At 48.9% G+C, this 20,766-nt stretch overlaps 1 protein-coding gene across 6 annotated transcripts; it reads left to right on the plus strand.

Annotated features, from left to right (window-relative positions):
* The first annotated feature begins 1,182 nt into the window (after positions 1 to 1,182).
* LOC307215467 (uncharacterized protein) lies at positions 1,183 to 13,743 on the plus strand. 6 transcript variants are annotated; one of them, XM_079974717.1, is made up of 12 exons: positions 1,810 to 1,886; positions 2,936 to 3,135; positions 3,215 to 3,269; positions 4,719 to 4,877; positions 5,599 to 5,856; positions 7,054 to 7,170; positions 7,265 to 7,366; positions 8,970 to 9,092; positions 9,206 to 9,298; positions 10,916 to 11,008; positions 12,690 to 12,754; positions 13,487 to 13,743. In XM_079974717.1, the coding sequence occupies exons 3-12, from the start codon at positions 3,215 to 3,217 to the stop codon at positions 13,517 to 13,519; spliced, it is 1,098 nt and encodes a 365-aa protein (XP_079830843.1). In that variant the 5' UTR covers positions 1,810 to 1,886; positions 2,936 to 3,135; the 3' UTR covers positions 13,520 to 13,743. The 6 variants fall into 6 exon arrangements, with proteins under 6 accessions (XP_079830841.1, XP_079830842.1, XP_079830839.1 ...); XM_079974715.1 differs by having other exon boundaries at positions 1,183 to 3,135; XM_079974716.1 differs by lacking the exon at positions 2,936 to 3,135 and having other exon boundaries at positions 1,183 to 1,886.
* The last annotated feature ends 7,023 nt before the right edge of the window (positions 13,744 to 20,766 follow it).

Genomic DNA, 20,766 nt, shown 5'->3' on the forward strand with positions numbered 1-20,766 from the left:
AATAATAATTTATTACTCTTTCCCAGTCACCAACAGAATATTTTTTTAAAAATGATAAAACATCATATGCGACAAACTTCCCTCACCCTTTTATAAGAATAACCATTATAATAATAATAATAATTTAAAAATGAATGATAATCCTAATTTATTACCCTTCCCCAGCCACTGTGGGCTGCTCCCCACAGAATATTAAAAACGTGACAAAATATACTATATTACAAACTTCCCTAAGCCTTTTCTAATAATAATGATGATGATGATTTAAAAAGTAATGCTAATAATCCTTTATTGCTGTTTCCCAGTATTAAAAACATGCCAAAACTTCCTTCGAGTCCAGGGTGTGGGAAGCAGCTGAGAAACAGCTGTGAGAAAAACTGTGAAACTGCTGGACCCACCCACAACCCGACCTGGGATTGGCTGAAAGGCTGACCTATCGCTGCAGATATAATTATTGGGTGTGTGCGAGTGAGGGGGTTCCTAGGGCGGCCATTTTGGACAAGGGCAACGGAACTGGAAAGAGGGAAACAGGCCGGAGGGGGGAATAAAGGGCTGAAGAGGCGCTGCCGCTGCCATGTTGGTTGCGGGCAGCGGGGCCTAGACTAGATTTCTGCATTTCAGGGGTCAGACTAGATGCCTCTGGGGGTCCCATTTCGGCATTTCAGGGGTCAGACTAGATGCCTCTCGGGGTCCCATCTCTGCATTTCAGGGCTAATTTGCCGCTTAAATAATAATTATTATTCAAACTTTAATTAATATTTAAAATTATTATTATTAATAATTTATACCACACCCATCTGGCAAGGTTTCCCCAGCCACTCGGGGTGGCTTCCAACAAAACGCTCAAATACTAGAACTGATTCAATATTCAGAGCTTCCCCAAACACGGCTGCCTTCAGATGTCTTCTCAAAGTCGGGTAATTTTTTTTTCTCTCGGACATCTGGTGGGAGGGAGTTCCACAGGACAGGCACCACCACCGAGAAGGCCATCTACCTGGTTCCCTTCAAACCGCCAGAAGGCCCTCAGAAGTGGACCCAGGCATCCGGGCAGAAATCGCGTTTGAATGGGTCCCGTGGTCATCTAGTCCCACCCCCAGCAATAAGTGATTATTATTTTTTAATATATAAATTTTTATTCTTTTTTTAATATAGCATTTTCAACAGTAATTAAACATCCTTTGAGATCTTATTCCAATTTTTGACTTCCATCAATCCTGTCTGAAAATTTTCCAATCTAATCTCTCAGGATAAATTTCTTATCTTCCCTATTACTCATAACCAAGATCTCTATCTTTTTCTACTTTGTAACACTTCCTATATCTGTCCTTACAAAACTTCTAGCGTAATTTGTCGATTACAGTTGCTCTTCAAATAATTCATATACTTCTTCCAATCTTCTGTCAATCTCTGGTCCTGCAGTTTCGAATCCTTCCTGTCCTTTTGTCCAATTCTGCAGAGTCCATTAATTTCGTCTGCCATTCTTCTTTCGTTGGAATTTCATCTTGTTTCCATTTCTAGGCTCACAATACTCTTGCCGCAGTTGAATAGAAAAACAATTTGACATCTTGCCTATTAATGTCCTCACCAAGTAAAATACTTCTGTTTTTTGTTGTTGTTGTTGTTTTTTAAATTGAAAAGCCTAATACTAATGAAAGGAATGAGGATTTGTCTGGAAAACGGGCTGAAGCGTCTTTGTGAGTGGCATTCAAAGCCGCCTTGGAGACACTTGAGAACATCCCCAGAGAAACAAGGAGGAGGCAGGCTTTTTCTGTCCATTTCCTGTCCATTTTGCTCGCCTGCCAGCTGGGTGGGAAGTGTCAAAACGCTTTCCTCCCAGCTCTGCCACCCAGTGATTTTACCCCCAGGACTCAGGATCATCCAGAGAGGTAAATAATGTGATTTATTTCGTTTGCCGGAGAGGTAAATAATGTGATTTATTTCGTTTGCCGGAGAGGTAAATAATGTGATTTATTTTGTTTGCCGGAGTTTGCATGCTTTAATCATCGTCATCCTTGAACAAGAATAACAGCCATCAAGATTACATTGAATTGATCCACTGACTCCCTGGCAATTTGCGCCAAAATTATTCCACGCACAGCCCTTACAAATCGGGGAAAATTCAGTTGAAAATGCAACTTCTCTGGGCTTCTCCAGTCTCACGATATGCTGCATTTTCAGATGAATTTTGGGGGGACTACTTCAAACATCCGCTGTGCTTTGGAGCGGTTTGCTCCTTGCAAACAGCCAAAAGTCTCTAAACTTTGAGGAGAAGCCTGATTTGCAAGGGGTGGGTGGGTGGAATAATTTTGATGGCAACTATGTGTTATTTATTGGCTTTATATATTGCTCAAGGCAGCTCGCCAAAGAAAACCAGAACACAAAATACATAATAAAATATGACAAACCTAGAATCTCCCGCACCAAAAAGACCACACCCTAAATAGCTATCTGTAACATTTTTCTGCTTTTTGCTATTCCAAATCCGCCTCGCATTTTCCTACCCTTACAGCCATGCTAGAGATCTATGAGACGGAGAAATATCAACCAATAAGAGAATAAACTGATATGATGACCAAAATTAGGGACCCAGAGGAGCGGAAACCCTTTTGCAAAGCATTTGAAAGAAATAAGTAACAGTCGGGGGAACGGGCAAGTAGGACTTGAACATTGAGCAGTAGCGAAAAGAAATTAGGCTATTCGGCATGGCTGGGAGAGGGTAAGGATATACAGCAAGAGAAATGGGGAGACCAAGGAGGGATGGAATACAAAATACAAAATAAAAATAGCATATGCAGCAAGAGAAGGAGAAATTGGGAGACCAGGAGGGACAGAGTACAGACCTATTAGATGGATGGTTGCAATCTAAACTTTTATGTATTAAAATAAAAATATAGTCTTGTCCTTTGGATCTCTCATTTTGGCATTTCTCATTTAGGCCCGTGTTGCAGACGCCTTTCTTCTGCTTCCTACAAGGGAACCCCAATGCCCGTTAGTTCTGAAGGGCAGCCACAGAAAGAAGGGGGGCTGGGTGCATGGAGCCATTCCCAGCGCTTCTCGTGATTGGGATCCATAGATAGCTGGAGAGAGAACGCCAAGGATTCATATTCATAGCTGCTGAGAACGCCAAAGTTGCAGGTTCGAGAAACAGCAGCGGGTTGGTCTGGATGACCCTCAGGGTCCCTTTTCTCATTCTCCCTCTGCTTTCTCTCCGCAGATGAAGATTTGCTTCTTCCCCAGAAAGATGGCAGCAAGTGGCTTGCTGGCGCCAGGTAACCGTTTGCACAGCATCCGGCTCGCGCCCGGACTCTGGACTGTGTACGTTTCTCCTGTCAGGCTGTGTACATTTCCAACTTGGACACAGTCCAGTTTTCCACTCTGGTGGGTTGCCTAGATGAGCCAGAGCGGAAAGAGAGACGTAATTTGTGGTCAGGAGAGGATCCTTCAGAGATCCAGTCCCCCCACTAGCCTGGATTCATGGCTCCACGTCACGCCAAGGCCAACGTTCTCCAAGCCGCCACTTATAATAATAATAATAATAATAATATAATTTATTATGTATACCCTGCCCATCTGGTTGGGTTTCCCCAGCCACTCTGGGCGGCTTCCAACAAAACCCTAAAATACCATAATCGATTAAACATTAAAAGCTTCCTGTCAGAGCTGCCCCTAGGTCCCAGCTCACAGAGGACCAACGCCAGGCTGTCGTTATGTACAAAAGTCTTTATTGAGGTTCGGTTTCCATTTCAAAGCCGCAGCGCGTAGCCCTACGTCTTAAACCCTAGATCGGCGAAGTCCCGTCTGAATCTCCTCCCCTCTGACACCAGTTTAAGATCCTAGCCCTGCTCCACCTTTTCCGCTGCTCTCTTCTCCTCTGGGTCCTCCTGCCCGCTGGGGCATTCCCCTTTCTGGACTCTTCCGACGCTGAGTCGCTCAGCTCCTCCCCTTCCCTCCGGCGGGCTTTAGGACCCGGTTCCCAATCCTCATTCTCTGCTGTCCTGCGCTCCTGTACATTTGAACTTGCCTCTCGCGCCAGCCCAGTGACCTTTCTCCTAACCGTTACACTACTTCTGTCACTGCTTCCCTCTTCCGGGACACTGGCCGGATCTGACCTCCCCTCCGTTGTCTGACTCTCCGATGGAGGCGTGGTCAGCCCTGACTCCCCTCCTCTCCTCTGCTGGGGGAGACGCTACTCCCGATACCTGTGACTCTTCCCCCCCACTATGCTCTGGTGGGGAAGCTGATCCTGATTTCCAACTGCTGCTCTGGGAGTCCCCGCTGGCCCCTTGCTTCTGGGGTGTCCCCCTTGGGTCCCCCCTTGCCCTGGCCATAGGCGCCCCCTTCTGTGAATCTTCCGATTCGCTGGAGAGGCTCATGGAATCTCTCGGGCCACTGTCATCTTCTCCTACGCTGCCCTTAGATTCTTCCCCTTCGCTCTCTATCTCCCCTCTTCCCTGTGCTTCTGCTCCTGAACCCCTAACACTTCCCTAAACTTCCAGAGCTCGAGCTGAAAGGGACCCCAAAGGCTCATCCATCCCAACCCACCGCTAGGCAGCCATCTCCACTCTTCCATCCCAGCCCAACGGACAGGATGCGTTGCAGGGGGTTGGGCTGGATGACCCTCAGGGTCCCAATCCAGTTCTATGCTTCTACGTTTGGACTTGCCAGGGGCAGGACTAGGGGACCCTCGGCTAGGATTCTGCGTCCCTGTTTCTCTGCAGTGCTGCTCTGGCTGGCCAAAGTTGCCGCCGGCTCCCCTTTCCTGCTCCCCGCTCCCGAAAACACGTCCGACCGTGGGCTGCCTGCTCCAGGGAGAACGAAGTCGTCGGGGGACGTCCTGCAGTGGCACGCAGGATTCCCAGATCCCCTGGAAGACCTTGGTAAGTGTCACCTACGTAAAGGTCAAGGGACCCCTGACCATTAGGTCCAGTCACGGCCGACTCTGGGGTTGCGGCGTGCATCTTGCTTTATTGGCTGGCGTACAGCTTCCGGATATGTGGCCAGCAGGACTAAGCCGCTTGTGTCAAACCAGAGCAGGGCACAGAAACGCCATTGACCTTCCTGCCGGAGCGGGACCTATTGATCTACTTGCACTTTGACGTGCTTTTGAACTGCAAGGTTAGCAGGAAAGTGTAACCTAGGGGTCCTCTTTAAGAGCCGCCCTGCTTTAAGGGGCCGGGAAGAATGCGGGAAAGGAACACAAAATATTATTAAATATCTTAATCTTGTTCTTCCCTCCCCAGGCGCATCCTAATATACTTTTAGTAAACTGTTATTACAGGTACTGATAATGAGAAATAAAATAGGAGAGGCAGGCCGGGCCACCCACATTTGAACAGGCGCCAAAAACGAGGCGGGAAGGATAAATCCCCACCTTCGCGCACAGGGACCCCAGTGTCAGTGAGTTCCACAGGTGAGCCGCAGAAAGAATGCTGCCAGTCCAGGGAGCCACGGACTCCAAAAGGTCGAAAACAGCAGGGCAAACAGGACAAAACTCTCTCTTCCGAGCCAGGATTGCATTCTTTGGGGGTTGGTCTGGGGGTTGGTCTGGATAACCCTCAGGGTCCCTTCCAGCTTTTGGGTTCATTCCCCCGTTTTCAGAGCCTCCTGCCCAACCGGTCATCCACAGAGAACCTTCTCCGCAAAAGCCCGGCATCCGCTTGTCCTGCTGGGTGCCGAGCGGCACAGTGGAGGCCGTCGAATGGAAAAGGGACGGGAAACCGCTCTCCGGGGGCCAAAGAGATGACCTTCTTCTTCTCCTCCTCTCCGGGGTGGAGACGTCCCACTGCGGCTCGTACTCCTGCAATGCCAGCAACCGCCGGGGCTGGAAGGAGTCGCCCCAGCTGGACGTGACGCCGGGTGAGTAGATGCCAAGTGGGGGGCACAAAGCGGAAGAAGAATCCGGGCCCTCTCCTCTCCCCCGTTGCAACGTTTCGCCCTGTAGTGATCAGGTGGGATTGCTATGAGGAATTAGAACAAATCTAGAGTCAGCCATCTGGGTCAGCAAGGAAAGCATTGCGTTTCAACTGTGATAGGAATTTTATGGTCTTAGATATATGGTAATGTTCCTAAGCGTACCAACCAAGATCAGCACAGGAAGACCCTCCTGGAACCATTTTGATTCCTAAACCGAGCAAATGTTTTCTTGGCAAGGTCAAAGTGGGAAACCTCCCCATTCTCTCACAAATCCGGTCTTAAGGGCACATTTAAGATATGAATAGGGTGTGAGCCTGTGACCTGGCCCAGGAACTAAGTATCATTACAAAAACTAGCCCGGCTCCCCAGGCAATCCAATCAAGTGACCATTAAACAGGTAACCTGTCAGACGAGATAAACAATGCACTCAGATTTCTGCTGTAGACTGCCTTTTCTGTGATGTGGGTATGACTAGCCAGGCTCCCCAGGAAATCCAATCAAGTAACCTACCAGACAGGAGATAAACAAGGACAGGAGAAAAACAACATTCAAAATTTCTGTTTTAGACCGCCTTTTCTGTGATGTAGGTATGATGTATCTGAGGGGTGGTCTTAGGTTACACCCCTTCTGCGATGTAGGAATGATGTTTCTGGGAGTGGTCTTGCCTTGCCTTGCTACACGACCATGGGATCCCTTCCCCATCAATGGGTCTATGGTTCCCACCAACATTTCTCCAGCGAAAGAGGCCCAATAATTCTGCGGCTCCAGAAGCAGACCTGGTTGGAAGAGAGGGGAAAGCGAAAGCAAACTCTGAATCCATCTTTCCAGGGAATGGTAGAGTTGGATGGAACCCCACTGAAAAACCTCCAATTAATGATAGGATAGATTCGGAAAGGACCCCCAGGGTCATCCAGTACAACCCCAGGCAATGTCACCATGGGCGTACCTGGGATGGGAGAGAGGAGAGAGGCATGGGTGCCCGAGCACCCACAACATTCCCATGGAGGGTCTGGGCACCCCAAAATTTCGGTGCCAGGGCCATGGCACCCAGTTGACACTTCTGGAGGGGGGAAGAGGAACATTGGAATTCCTCCCGGAGGTGCTTAATGTCTCGTCTCCCCAACGGGCTCCATCCTGCAGGGATCTCCATGATGCTGGGGGTGTCCTTCCAGCTCTCCGCCTCAGCCCTGGTGAGTGCTGCTTTCTCCGGATGGGGGATCCTCTTGCCATTGTGCCAGCCCCATAAACTCCAGATCCGTGAGTATCTTTTTTGCCGCAGGCTGGACTGGAGGATCTTAGGGGTCCCACCCTTAGGTGCTACCACCCTCTTGACTCCCATCTCGCTCCCCAGGAGGGAAGGCCTGGAAGTGGCTCAGCATCTATGTCAACGGACTGACAGGCTTGGCTTCGGCCCTTGCCTTCGTGGCCCTGATCCTGTGGAGCTATGATCAAGGTGAGGCGGGAAGGGGCTTTCGGAGAAGAGGAAGAAGCTAATTTGCCGCAACAATAATAATAATTTAGTATTTATACCCTGCCCATCTGGCAGGGTTTCCCCAGCCACTCGGGGCGGCTTCCAACAAAACACTAAAATACAATAACCAATTAAACATTAAAAGCTTCCCTAAACAGGGCTGTTCCGCAGGGCGGGCGCCACCACTGAGAAGGCCCTCTGCCTGGTTCCCTGCAACTTGGCTTCTCGCAGCGAGGGAACCGGCAGAAGGCCTTTGGAAGTGGACCCCAGCATCCGGGCTGAACAATGGGGGTGGAGACGCTCCTTCTGGTCTACTGCATCTTTGAGGCCGTTTAGGGCTTTTCTTGGATGGGACGCGGGTGGCGCTGTGGGTAAAACCTCAGTGCCGAGGACTTGCCGATCGTATGGTCGGCGGTTCAGATCCCCACGGCGGGGTGAGCTCCCGTCTTTCGGTCCCAGCTCCTGCCCACCTAGCAGTTCGAAAGCACCCCTAAGTGCAAGTAGATAAATAGGTACCGCTTTATAGCAGGAAGGTAAACAGCGTTTCCGTGTGCTGCGCTGGTGCTGGCTCGCCAGAGCAGCTTTGTCACGCTGGCCACGTGACCCGGAAGTGTCTTCGGACAGTGCTGGCTCCCGGCCTCTTAAGTGAGATGAGCGCACAACCCTAGAGTCGGACACGACTGGCCTGTATGGGCAGGGGTACCTTTACCTTTACCTTTCGGGCTTTCAAGGTCAGCACCAACCCTTTGAATTGTGCTCGGAAACGTACTGGGAGCCAATGTAGGTCTTTCAAGATGGCCGCTCCCAGTCCCCAGTCTAGCTGCCGCATTCTGGATTAGTTGTAGTTTCCAGGTCACCTTCAAAGGTAGCCCCTCGTAGAGCGCATTGCAGTAGTCCAAGCGGGAGATAACCAGAGCATGCACCACTCTGGGCAGGTAGGGTCTCATCCTGCATCCCAGATGGAGCTGGTAAACAGACACAGAATGGACCTGCGCCTCCATGGACAGCTGTGAGTCCAGAATGATGCCCAGGCTGCGCACCTGGTCCTTGGGGGACACATTTACCCCATTCAGGACCAGGGAGTCCTCCACACCCACCCGCCTCCTGTCCCCCCAAAACAGTCCTTCTGCCTTGTCAGAATTCAACCTCATCTTGTCAGGATTCAACCTCCCCCATCTGTTAGCCTCCAACCGTCTCCAGGCACTCACACAAGACCTTCGCTGGTTCCCATTGGAAAGAGAGGTAGAGCGGGGTCTCATCCGCATAATACTGAGCTTAAAGGAATAATGGGCTTAAAGGAATGGACAGCCATAAAAAAAGTCTGATTTTCCTTTGGAAGGATCTAGTAGACTAGTTGCCTTTTAGGGGGTTGGACGCGGGGGTCCCGTCCGACTGGACCGACCCACCATCGCCCTTCCTCTCCAGGAAGACTAGGTGCCTTTTAGGGGGTTAGACACGGGGGTCCCATCTGACTGGACCGTCCCACCATCACCCTTCCTCCCCAGGAAGACTAGGTGCCTTTTAGAGGGTTGGACACGGGGGTCCCGTCCGATTCGACCGTCCCACCGTCGCCCTTCCTCTCCAGGACTCTCAGCCGCCCTCATCCTGCCTCTGTTCCTCCTCATCTACGTCGCGATGGTCACCCTGCTGGTCATGGGCATCGTTGCCTTCAAGATGGACATGATCCACCAGATCACCGACCCGGCAGGTCGGTCAGCGGGGCTGGGCGGCTTCCTCCACCCTCCAGAGCTTTTTGGGTCTCTTCCGGGTTCTTGATTCTCGCGACAAGTTCTCGATTCCCTCCTCTTTCTTCTCCTGCAGCTCAACGGCTGGTGGACTTCAGCACCCCGACGGGGGTGATATTGGTCGTTGTGACGTGCAGCGTCCTCATCCGGCAGGTGGTGAAGTTGGAAGGTGAGACTGGCAGGCGGCTGAAATTTCTATGTCATTTGATGTCGTCTGAAATGTGTGGGGGGGGGGGATTTGGCACGGATTGGCTTACAACATAGAAAAACAAATAATAATAAAAAATAAAGTTAAAAATAAAATAAAATAAAAATAAAATATGGCAAACGAAATAATAATTATTATTAGTTATTCAGTGGGTATACTGCCCTATACCCGCAACTCTCAAAACTATAATCACAAAGATTACAATAATCAATAAAAATAACAACAGATCACCATGCTTTTGGCCCTTGGGCAATTCAGCTTCAGGGACCACACATTCACTCCTTAAGATGCACAGACATTTCCCTTTACTTTTTAGGAAGAAAAAAGTGTGTCTTATGGAGCCAAAAATATGGTACCATATGGAAAACGAAATAATTATTATTATTTCTTATTCAATGGTTAAACTGCCCTACACCCACAAGTCTCAAAACTATAATCACAATGTTTACAATAATCAATAAAAATAACAACAGATCACCACGCGCAAAATACCGCGAAACCTCCAAAAGCAGTAGGAGAAGAAAGGACACCCAACCTAAAATTATTGTTTTTATTAAAATTATTACTGTCAGGGCTGCCCGAGGTCCCAGCTCACAAAGGACCAACGCCAGTCCATTGTTATATACAAAAGTCTGTATTGAAATGCAGTTTCGATTTCAAAGCCGCGGCGTGCAGCCCTACGTCTTAAACCCTAGACCGCTGAAGCTCCGTCTGAATCTCCTCCCCCCAGACACCAGTTTAAGACTCTAGCCTTGCTCCACCTCTTCCTTTGCTCTTTCCTCCTCTGGGTCCGCCTGTCCGCTGGGGTCTTGCCCTTTCTAGACTCTTCTGACGCTGAGTCCCCTGAGTCTTCCCCCTCCCTCCGGCGGGCTTTAGGACCTGGTTCCCAATCCGGGTTACCTGCTGTCCCGTGCGCCTGTACATTCGAACTTGGTGCGCGCGCCCAGCCGGCAACCTTCCTTCTGACCGTTACACTGCTCCTGTCACTGCTTCCCCCTTCGGGGGGGGGGGGGGCTAGCTGGACCTGACTTCCCCTCCGTTCCCTCACTCTGCGATGGAGGCGTGGCCAGCCCTGATTCATCTTCTCTCCCTGCTGGAGGAGAAGCTGGTCCTGATACATGGGATTCTTCCCCCCCACTACGCTCTGGTGGAGGAGCTGGTCCTGATCTCTCGCTGCTGCTTTGGGAGTCCCCGCTGGCCCCTTGCTTCTGGTGTGTCCCCCCTGGGACCCCCCTTGCCCTGGCTGTGGGCACCCCCCTCTGGGAATCTTCTGATTCACTGGAGAAGCTTATGGAATCTCTCGGGCCACTCTCATACTCCCCTACGCTGCCCTCAGATTCTTCCCCTTCGCTCTCCATTTCCTCTCTCCCCTGTGCCTCTGCTCCTGAGCCCCTGACAATTACTAAAATAATAATAATAATAATAATAATAATAATAATAATAATAATAATAATAATTTATACCCGGCACTCCTCTTCTCTCTTCCCAGCTGATTCTGCTGCCCCTAAAGTCCTGGTTTGGTGGGGGGAGTTTTAAAAATATCTTAAAACTTTGGCCTGGCTGTTGTTTTCTTCACAGAGCAAGGATGTGCTACACCAGTGGACCTGACACCTGTTGTTGCAGGAACTGCTGGGATGTACTTCCTCCCCTTTGCAGCAATTGTTGCCGTCCGTAAGTAACTCCGCCATTGTAGATGGGGCAGGTTTGGCCTTGCTGCGGGTTGGACTGGATGACCTTTGGGGGTCCCAGCTCTGCCATTGTATGATTCTGTGTTGAGATTCCTGCACTGAAAATGATGGATTTTTCAGAGCTAGCCGACCTAACTGGAAGAGTCCATGACCAGGAGGAGGAGGAGTATCAGGAAGAGTGGATTAAATTGAATGATTACTTAGTTAAATTTAATTAAATTTAATCCAATCTTCCTGATACTTCTCCTCCTTCTGGTCGCGGACTCTTCCAGGTAGGTCTTAGTTAATTGTGTTAAGTTAAATTAACTGAAAACAGCTTGCAGATACTTAATTGGCTTAGGATTTTATTTACGTTAAGTGATGAATTCATATGTTTAATTTCATAATGTGAAGATCTAAGGATGTTAATGTTTAAGTTGAATTTTAAAAGAACTGTGATTTGGAAAACCGTTCAAAGGACATGCAATGAAATTTAACCAAGGGGAAGCGAGGACGTCACTTAACAATGTTAATCAGTGTAATTTTCAATAAGGCTATTGTCAGGGGCTCAGGAGCAGAGGCACAGTGAAGAGAGGAGATGGAGAGCGAAGGGGAAGAATCCGAGGGGAGCGTAGGAGAAGAGGACAGTGGACCGAGGGATTCCATGAGCCTCTCCAGCGAATCGGAAGATTCACAGAAGGGGGCGCCAGTGGCCAGGGGTAGGGGGTTCCCAAGGGGAACGCCCCAGGAGCAAGGGGGCAGCAGGGACTCCCAGAGCAGTAGCTGGAAATCAGGACCAGCTTCCCCATCAGAGCAGAGTGGGGGGGGGGAAGAGTCCCAAGGATCGGGGCCAGTGCATTCCCCACCAGGGAGAGAAGATAAGGCAGGGCTGACCACGCCTCCATCAGAAAGTCGGACAACGGAGGAGAGGTCAGATCCGGCCAGTGTCCCGGAAGAGGGAAGCAGTGACCGAAGTAGTGTAACGGTTAGGAGAAAGGTCACTGGGTTGGCGCGAGAGGCAAGTTCAAATGTACAGGAGCGCGGGACAGCAGAGAATGAGGATTGGGAACCGGGTCCTAAAGCCCGCCGGAGGGAGGGGGAGGAGCTAAGCGACTCAGCGTCGGAAGAGTCCAGAAAGGGGAATGCCCCAGCGGACAGGAGGACCCAGAGGAGGAGAGAGCAGCGTAAAAGGTGGAGCAGGGCTAGGATCTTAAACTGGTGTCATAGGGGAGGAGACTCAGACGGGACTTCGCCGATCTAGGGTTTAAGACGTAGGGCTGCGCGCTGTGGCTTTGAAATGGAAACTGAACTTCAATAAAGACTTTTGTACATTACTACAGCCTAGCGTTGGTCCTCTGTGAGCTGGGACCTAGAGGCAGCTCTGACAGCTATGATTTATGTTTGTTTGTCTTATGTGTTGGTTTGTTTATAATGTTGTGAAAACCAATAAAAAAAAATTTGGGGCGGAAAAGAGATTCCTGCACTGAAGCCTCTGTTTCTCCCAGTTCCTTGCCTAACCTCCTCCAGCAGACCCTTCGGTTCACGTCAATCAATCAATCAATCAATCAATCAATCAATCAATCATATGGGCCTCTAGCCACAGGAGGAACTGTATAATCATAGAATGAGAGCTGTCAGGGACCCGACTGCAAGGCGGGAATCTCAAAGTTGTGTTGTGTTTGCAGATTGCGCCGATATGAAGAGGAGGACGGACGAGGACCGAACCTCCAGAAGGGAAAACTGGAAGAAGGTACGATCGGGTTGCCAAAAAGGATGGCCTTTTTTTGGCTGGGTGACCAAGAATACTCATGGAAGGGACCCGAGGGTCATCTATCCCAACTCCCATTTGGGGCAGAAGTCTCAACATAGAATCCTAGAAACAGTTGAGCTGGATGGGACCCCAACCTAGGCTTTGAAACCTTCAGTGTGGAACAGTGGTGGGCTCGTAATCTGGGGAACCGGGTTCGAGTCTCCGCTCCTCCACATGCAGCTGCTGGGTGACCTTGGGCTGGTCACACTTCTCTGAAGTCTCTCAGCCCCACTCACCTCACAGAGTGTTTGTTGTGGGAAGGAAGGGAAAGGAAATTGCAAGCTGCTTTGAGACTCCTCAAGCAGGATATCCAATCCAAACTCCTCCACTTCTCCTCCAAGGAGATATTTTAATATTTTAATGTTTTAATGTTTCAATATTTTAATGTTGTATTTTCCATCTTGTTTTTAAATTGTATTCATTCAACTTGTTTTTATGATTGCTTATTAGCCGCCCTGAGCCCGACCTAGGCTGGGAAGGGCAGGGTAGAAATAAAAATTATTATTACAAGGAAGGCCATTTCACCTGGAATGTCTTTCAGCTTGAACCCGAGTCCAAAGGGTCCCTTCCCTTTTCCTTGCTGGGGAAACCCAGCCAGATGGGTGGGGTATAAATAATAAATTATTATTATTATTATTATTATTATTATTATTATTATTATTATTATTGCAGGCCATCCAGAACGGGACCATCCAGCTCCTCTGAGCCGAATTCCTGCATCTCGCCAGATCTTTCCATGCCCTCTGCAAACCGAACTCAGAGTGCCAATAAAAATATTCTACGATTCACCTCTGTCTTCTTTTATTACCTTTTTTAAACAGGCTGCTTTTATCCAACTGGGTGGGAGAAGCATCCTGTTGGCGCCTCAAAAGCACACATTGATTCTGCTTTTGAGCCCAGCTTTGGCTGGGGAGGGCGGGATAGAAATAAATATTATTATTATTATTATTATTATTATTATTATTATTATTATTATATTGAGAATATTTCGACAGAAGGAAATCAAAGGAGAATGGAAAGGGAACGAAGAAAAATAAAAGATGTCTATGATATTATTATTATTTATTGAATTGATAAACCACCCTATACTCAGAGGTCTCATATATGCAAACAACTATTGTCAGGGGTTCAGGAGCAGAAGCACAGGGAAGAGGGGAGATGGAGAGCGAAGGGGAAGAATCTGAGGGCAGCGTAGGAGAAGAGGACAGTGGACCGAGGGATTCCATGAGCCTCTCCAGCGAATCGGAAGATTCACAGAAGGGGGCGCCGGTGGCCAGGGCAAGGGGGGTCCCAAGGGGGACACCCCAGAAGCAAGGGGCCAGCGGGGACTCCCAGAGCAGCAGTTGGAAATCAGGACCAGCTTCCCCACCAGAGCATAGTGGGGGGGAAGAGTCACAGGTATCGGGAGTAGCGTCTCCCCCAGCAGGGAGAGGAGAGGAGTCAGGGCTGACCACGCCTCCATCGGAGAGTCAGACAACGGAGGGGAGGTCAGATCCGGCCAGTATCCCGGAAGAGGGAAGCAGTGACAGAAGTAGTGTAACGGTCAGGAGGAAGGTCACTGGGTTGGCGCGAGAGGCAAGTTCAAATGTACAGGAGCGCGGGACAGCAGAGAATGACGATTGGGAACCGGGTCCTAAAGCCCGCAGGAGGCAGGGGGAGGAGCTGAGCGACTCAGCGTCAGAAGAGTCCAGAAAGGGGGATGCCCCAGCGGGCAGGAGGACCCAGAGGAGGAGAGAGCAGCGGAAAAGGTGGAGCAGGGCTAGGATCTTAAACTGGTGTCAGAGGGGAGGAGATTCAGACGGGACTTCGCCGATCTAGGGTTTAAGACGTAGGGCTGCGCGCTGCGGCTTTGAAATGGAAATTGAACTTCAATAAAGACTTTTGTACATTACGACAGCCTAGCGTTGGTCCTCTGTGAGCTGGGACCTAGAGGCAGCTCTGACAACTATGATTCCATAGATCAGTGTTTTTCAACCACTGTTCCTCAGCACACTAGTGTGCCACGAGATATTGCCTGGTGTGCCGTGGGAAAAATTGAAGAATTCGAAAGATTTTTTTTTTTAACTCAAATTTTTGCCCACTAGGCGGGCGCTGGACTGTGTCCACCCTATTTTCCATCCGTCCTGGGTGGGGATCAGATCGGATGGGATCGGATGAGAGCGGACAGGCGGTCCGCTCTCATCCGATTCCCCATAGAGAGCAGCGGGGCTCTGACATCTCCCTCTCCGCACACAGTGCAGAGATGGAGCTGTCATCCGCTGGCTCAGCGGGGATCAGCAGATCGATCCCCGCTGAGCAGAGAACGGTCCGCAACGTTTTTGTTTGCCATTAAAGAAAAAAATATTAAACATTTTCTAATGGTGGTGTGCATTGTGATTTTTTTCATGAAACAAGTGTGCCTTTGCCCAAAAAAGGTTGAAAAACACTGCCATAGATAGTCAATCTCCTCCAACACTTCTCCAGTGAAAATAGGGACATCCTGTCACAGCTCTCACACCCAAAGGGTGCTCATCAATGGTTCCTCTTCATCCTGGAGAAGAGTGACTAGTGGGGTGCCACAGGGTTCTGTCTTGGGCCCGGTCTTATTCAACATCTTTATCAACGACTTGGATGATGGACTCAAGGGCATCCTGATCAAATTTGCAGATGACACCAAACTGGGAGGGGTGGCTAACACCCCGGAGGACAGGATCACACTTCAAAACGACCTTGACAGATTAGAGAACTGGGCCAAAACAAACAAGATGAATTTTAACAGGGAGAAATGTAAAGTATTGCACTTGGGGGGGGGGGGAAATGAGAGGCACAAATACAAGATGGGTGACACCTGGCTTGAGAGCAGTACATGTGAAAAGGATCTAGGAGTCTTGGTTGACCGCAAACTTGACATGAGCCAACAGTGTGACGCGGCAGCTAAAAAAGCCAATGCAATTCCGGGCTGCATAAATAGGAGTATAGCATCTAGATCAAGGGAAGTAATAGTGCCACTGTATTCTGCTCTGGTCAGACCTCACCTGGAGTACTGTGTCCAGTTCTGGGCACCACAGTTCAAGAAGGACACTGACAAACTGGAACGTGTCCAGAGGAGGGCAACCAAAATGGTCCAAGGCCTGGAAACGATGCCTTATGAGGAACGGCTAAGGGAGCTGGGCATGTTTAGCCTGGAGAAGAGGAGGTTAAGGGGTGATATGATAGCCATGTTCAAGTATATAAAAGGATGTCACATAGAGGAGGGAGAAAGGTTGTTTTCTGCTGCTCCAGAGAAGCGGACACGGAGCAATGGATCCAAACTACAAGAAAGAAGATTCCACCTAAACATTAGGAAGAACTTCCTGACAGTAAGAGCTGTTTGACAGTGGAATTTGCTGCCAAGGAGTGTGGTGGAGTCTCCTTCTTTGGAGGTCTTTAAGCAGAGGCTTGACAACCATATGTCAGGAGTGCTATGATGGTGTTTCCTGCTTGGCAGGGGGTTGGACTCGATGGCCCTTGTGGTCTCTTCCAACTCTATGATTCTATGATTACCCTGATGAAAATTGGGACATCCTAGTCCATCTCCAACCATTCTCCCACGAAAATAGGGACATCCTAAAGGAAAATGGGACCTTCCTAACACTAACACTAACCCCAACCCCCAACTCTAACCCTAAAACCTAACCCTGACCTGACCCTCTAACCCCGACCCCCTGACCCCAACCCCTAACCCTCTAAACCTAACCCTCTAACCCTCACCCTAACCCCAACCCTAACCCTAACCCTAAACCCTAACCCAACCCTAACCTCCTAAGCACATTCTAAAGAATCATATGATGGTGCATATATCTATATTGGAAGGGACCTCAAGGGTCATCCAGGAATATGCAAGAGAACAACCACCAACCTTGGTTGTGCTGTCATTGTTGCCCTATTAAATGCCACTTTTAAGGCAATTTAAACCACAGGAGCAAGTTACACCATTAAGCACACCTTGCCATCTCCTTTTGCTGACTGAGAGCAGAGGAGGTGCTGCTTACAGTCTCCCCAGGAGCATTTCAACAGTCAGGAGGCCTGAATGCTAAGAACATTTATACCTCCAGAAAAAGGGGAAAAAATGAGCCTACGTTAAAGGAATGCTCATGAGTGTATAAAGTGCTCTTCTTCAGAACATCTCTCTTAACATTACAAACTGCTACAAATTTCCAAAACACACACATACGTGCCAGTATTTGTAAATGTAAATTATTCAACTGGCTTTTGGTTTTGGCCCCTGTTACAGGGGCTCAGCCCACTTGGTCTTGTGGCATAGGGGCTCTCAGCCTATATGTGTGTACGCGAATGTGAATAGCTGGTGACAGTCTTAAATCTTTGCTTTGCCCCTGCTGTGAGCCACATTGCACAGTTGATTTTTAAGGGCTGACACACACCCCTCAAAACTGTATTAAGAGATTACTAAATGCTAAGGTTTCAATTTTTTGAGATACCGTGGGAAAATGCAATCTCCCTGACCATCGAGGAATAGAGACTGTTTCTGGGAGGTTGCCAGGGTTACTGGTGTGAGGATAGGAAAAGAAACTTTTCAACCAGCTGTTTGAGCTAAAATCCACCTTTGGAGAAGGCAGTCTGCACCTCTTAAAAGGACCAGGCCTTGTGGAGGTGTAGGGACTGTGCGGTCTTACCAATTTATAGAAATAACTAGGTATTTCTCACCGTTCCCTTTACTCCTTACTACTGAGAATCTTTTCCAGTGGATGGAAGTGGACTTAGGCAGATGTAGCATTCAACATTAAGGAATAAAGCAGAGCCCATACAGGCAACCCACCTTTTGCAACTGCATGGAGATGTCTAAGAGCTGCCTTGCCTCTTTTTCTTTCCTTCCCTTTGGCTGCCACACTGCTGGGTGGATCAGGTGTTTGGTTAAAGGAGCTGTTTGGATATTGTGTCAAAAGATCCCCTTTCCCCCTCTCGCCCCACAAGGCAGCAGCAGGAGGGCCCCTCTTCTCCCTCCCTTTGTCAAGCGAAACTTCCCCCTTCCTTCTCCTCCCCCTTTTTGGGAGCAGGAATTCAGCACAGCCCATGGAGACCTGAGAAATAACAGGGGGGCGGATTTTTTCCAGAAGAACTGAAAGAGGGGTCCGTGTAAAAAGAGGCACCAAGCTCAAATTAACATGCAAGGAATAAGGTAACTCACAGGAAGTGAGGCTACTTTCCCATCATACAACTAACTTTAAGGAATGCTATTTCTGTTTCTTGTTTCTGAAGCCCTTTCCAAAGAAAAATGATGGTATATAACCTCTGGAAGGGACCCCAAGGGTATCCAGTCCAACCTGGACTGCAGGAATGCAGGAACATGCAGGAGTCCCTTATGGGGAACAACCCCGCAACCTTGGTTGTGCAGCAAATGTTGCACTCTTAAATGGCACTTTGAAGGCTATTTAGGTATAGTTCAGGGATCCAAACCTTTCTTGGAGCTGCAAGTTCAGCCATGAAGAAAACATGGCCATTCACTATTGTAGACTGGAAACAGAGGAAGTGCTGCTTACATCCTCCTTGGGCGCAGGAGGAGCCCTGAATCCTTCGGGGTGATTATACATATTCTCACCCTGACCCTGACCCTGCATCTACCCCTTCTGCCTGGAAGTGTGTGCAAGGAAGCCCACTCATTTCAGGAACCAAGCCTGACTATCTACTGCTGGAAAATTCCACCTTTAGTTGCAGACATCTGTTTACATACCAGCACAGTTTGCTGGGAATTTCTGTTGTGTGTACAGTGGTACCTCGGGTTAAGAACTTAATACGTTCTGGAGGTCCGTTCTTAACCTGGAACGGTTCTTAACCTGAGGTACCACTTTAGGTAATGGGGCCTCCTGCTGCCACCGTGCCGCTGGAGCACGATTTCTGTTCTCATCCTGAAGCAAAGTTCTTAACCCGAGGTACTATTTTTGGGTTAGCGGAGTCTGTTTGTCCTGATTTATGATTAATAAATCCATAGTTGTGGTATGCTTCCACAAGCCTCACGCCTATTCTGTATGTGCAGTTCGCTCGGCTGATATAGTGTGCTCTGGCTTTGAAGCCTGGGTCGCTGATTTACATCGGACCAGAGGCAGAATGGATCTTCGCAGCTGGACGGCTGGAAGGAGACAATCCAGCTGGGGCTAGCCAGCTAGCCTTGCGACCCTCTGCATGCCAACAACTACAACTAACTTAAAGGAATGCTATTTCTCTATCTTCTTTCTGAAGCACTTTCCAAAGAATCATATGATGGTGGGTGAGTGGGTGAGTATATATCGTGAAGGGATCCCAAGGGTCATCCAGTCCAACCTGCTACAAGGCAGGAATTTGCAGGTGTCCCTTACGGAGAACAACCTCACAACCTTTGTGTCCACAGCACAGCTAGATGTTGCACTCTTAAATGGCACTTTGAAGGCTATTTAGGTATGGCTGAGGGATCCACACTTCTCCTACAGCTGCAAGTTAAGTTACGCCATGAAGCACACCTTGCCATCCCCTTTTGCTGACTGAGAGCAGAGGAAGTGCTGCTTACAGCCTCTCCAGGAGCATTTTGACAGTCAGGAGCAGGCCTGAAGTTCTCGGGGTGATTGCACATATGCTAACAACATTTATACCTCCAGGCAAAGGACAAAACATGAGCCTACTCTGAAGGCTCATAAACGTAGAAAGTGCTTTTCTTTAGAGCACCTCTCTTAACACTGCAAGCTGTTGCAAGTGTCCAAAACTGGTGTGAAGTTGCTGGTTTGTAAATATTAATTATTCCTACTTTATTTATCTGAATTACTCAAATGGATTTTAGTGCTGGCCACTACAGCAGGGGCTGATCCCTATTTATTCTTGTGGTGTTCAATTCAGAGTATCTGTTTAAAAAATGAAACAGAAAGCAATGGAGGGTTGCCGTTAAGGCTGGGGGGAGGGAGCAAACTGGGTCTTATAGACCCAAACTGGGTTTTGGGATGCTCCATTAGACAAATCAGCCAGCTCACTGCCTATCTAATTCACTGGGCATTCAAGTATTTGCTTACAAATTAATTATCTTTTTAAATTTATTCCTTTTCCTAAACATTTATCTTAAGATGTAATGTGCAAGTGTTCCACTTTTGGATGCTAATTAATCTCCGCTTGGATTATGTGGATAAATTGATAGGTGAAAGAATCGGTGCCTAACCCTAACCCGCCCACAACCCGACCTGTGATTGGCCAAAAGGCCGACCTATTGCTGCCGAGATTTTTATTGTTGCTGTGGCTGCTCTGCGCGTGCGTTGAGTGAAGGGGTCCTGGGGGGGCCGTTTGGACGAGGGCAACGTGACTGGAAAGAGGGAAACGGACTGGAGGGGGAAGAAAGGGCAGAAGACGCGCCACCGCCGCCATTTTGGTTGAGGGCAGTGGGGCCTAGCCTGGCCGTTGGGTGGCGCTGGTCTCCTTCGTGAGGTGGGCGCCTCGTTGGGGGTCCCTGCGGAGAAGGACCTCCCCCCCAAATCCCCTCAGGGAGGAGTCCCAACAGTGCCTGAGGGGCCTGGTTTCTCCTTGTTATTATTATTATATTATATATTATTAAATATAATAATGATAATGATAATAATTTATATTATATTATATATATATATATATAATATCTTATAGTTAAGGTTTATTATTTATATTATTATTATTATTATTATTGATTATCCTCATTATAAGCATTCTCCTTTTTCTCCTCCTCCTTGCAGCGTTTCCCTGAGCGCTGCTTCCAAGCTCCCTCAGGAGCAGCCCAGGTAGACTGCCTCTGGCCCAGGCGGCTCCGCCAGAGCAGAAGAGGCGCCTGGGATGCCAGGGGAGCACCACAAAGTGGATTCCTGTGCCCCCCCCCCCGCCCCCGGCGTCCTTTAGGGTGCAGGGACCAAAGTCCTGATTTCTGCCTCCGCCCCGCCGGCCTTTTGCCCGCCTCGCCCTGCGGGCGCTCAGATAAGTTGAGGGCGAAGTCCTGC

This window comes from Podarcis cretensis (assembly GCF_951804945.1).
Source record: "Podarcis cretensis genome assembly, chromosome: 4".
Classification (NCBI taxonomy): domain Eukaryota; kingdom Metazoa; phylum Chordata; class Lepidosauria; order Squamata; family Lacertidae; genus Podarcis; species Podarcis cretensis.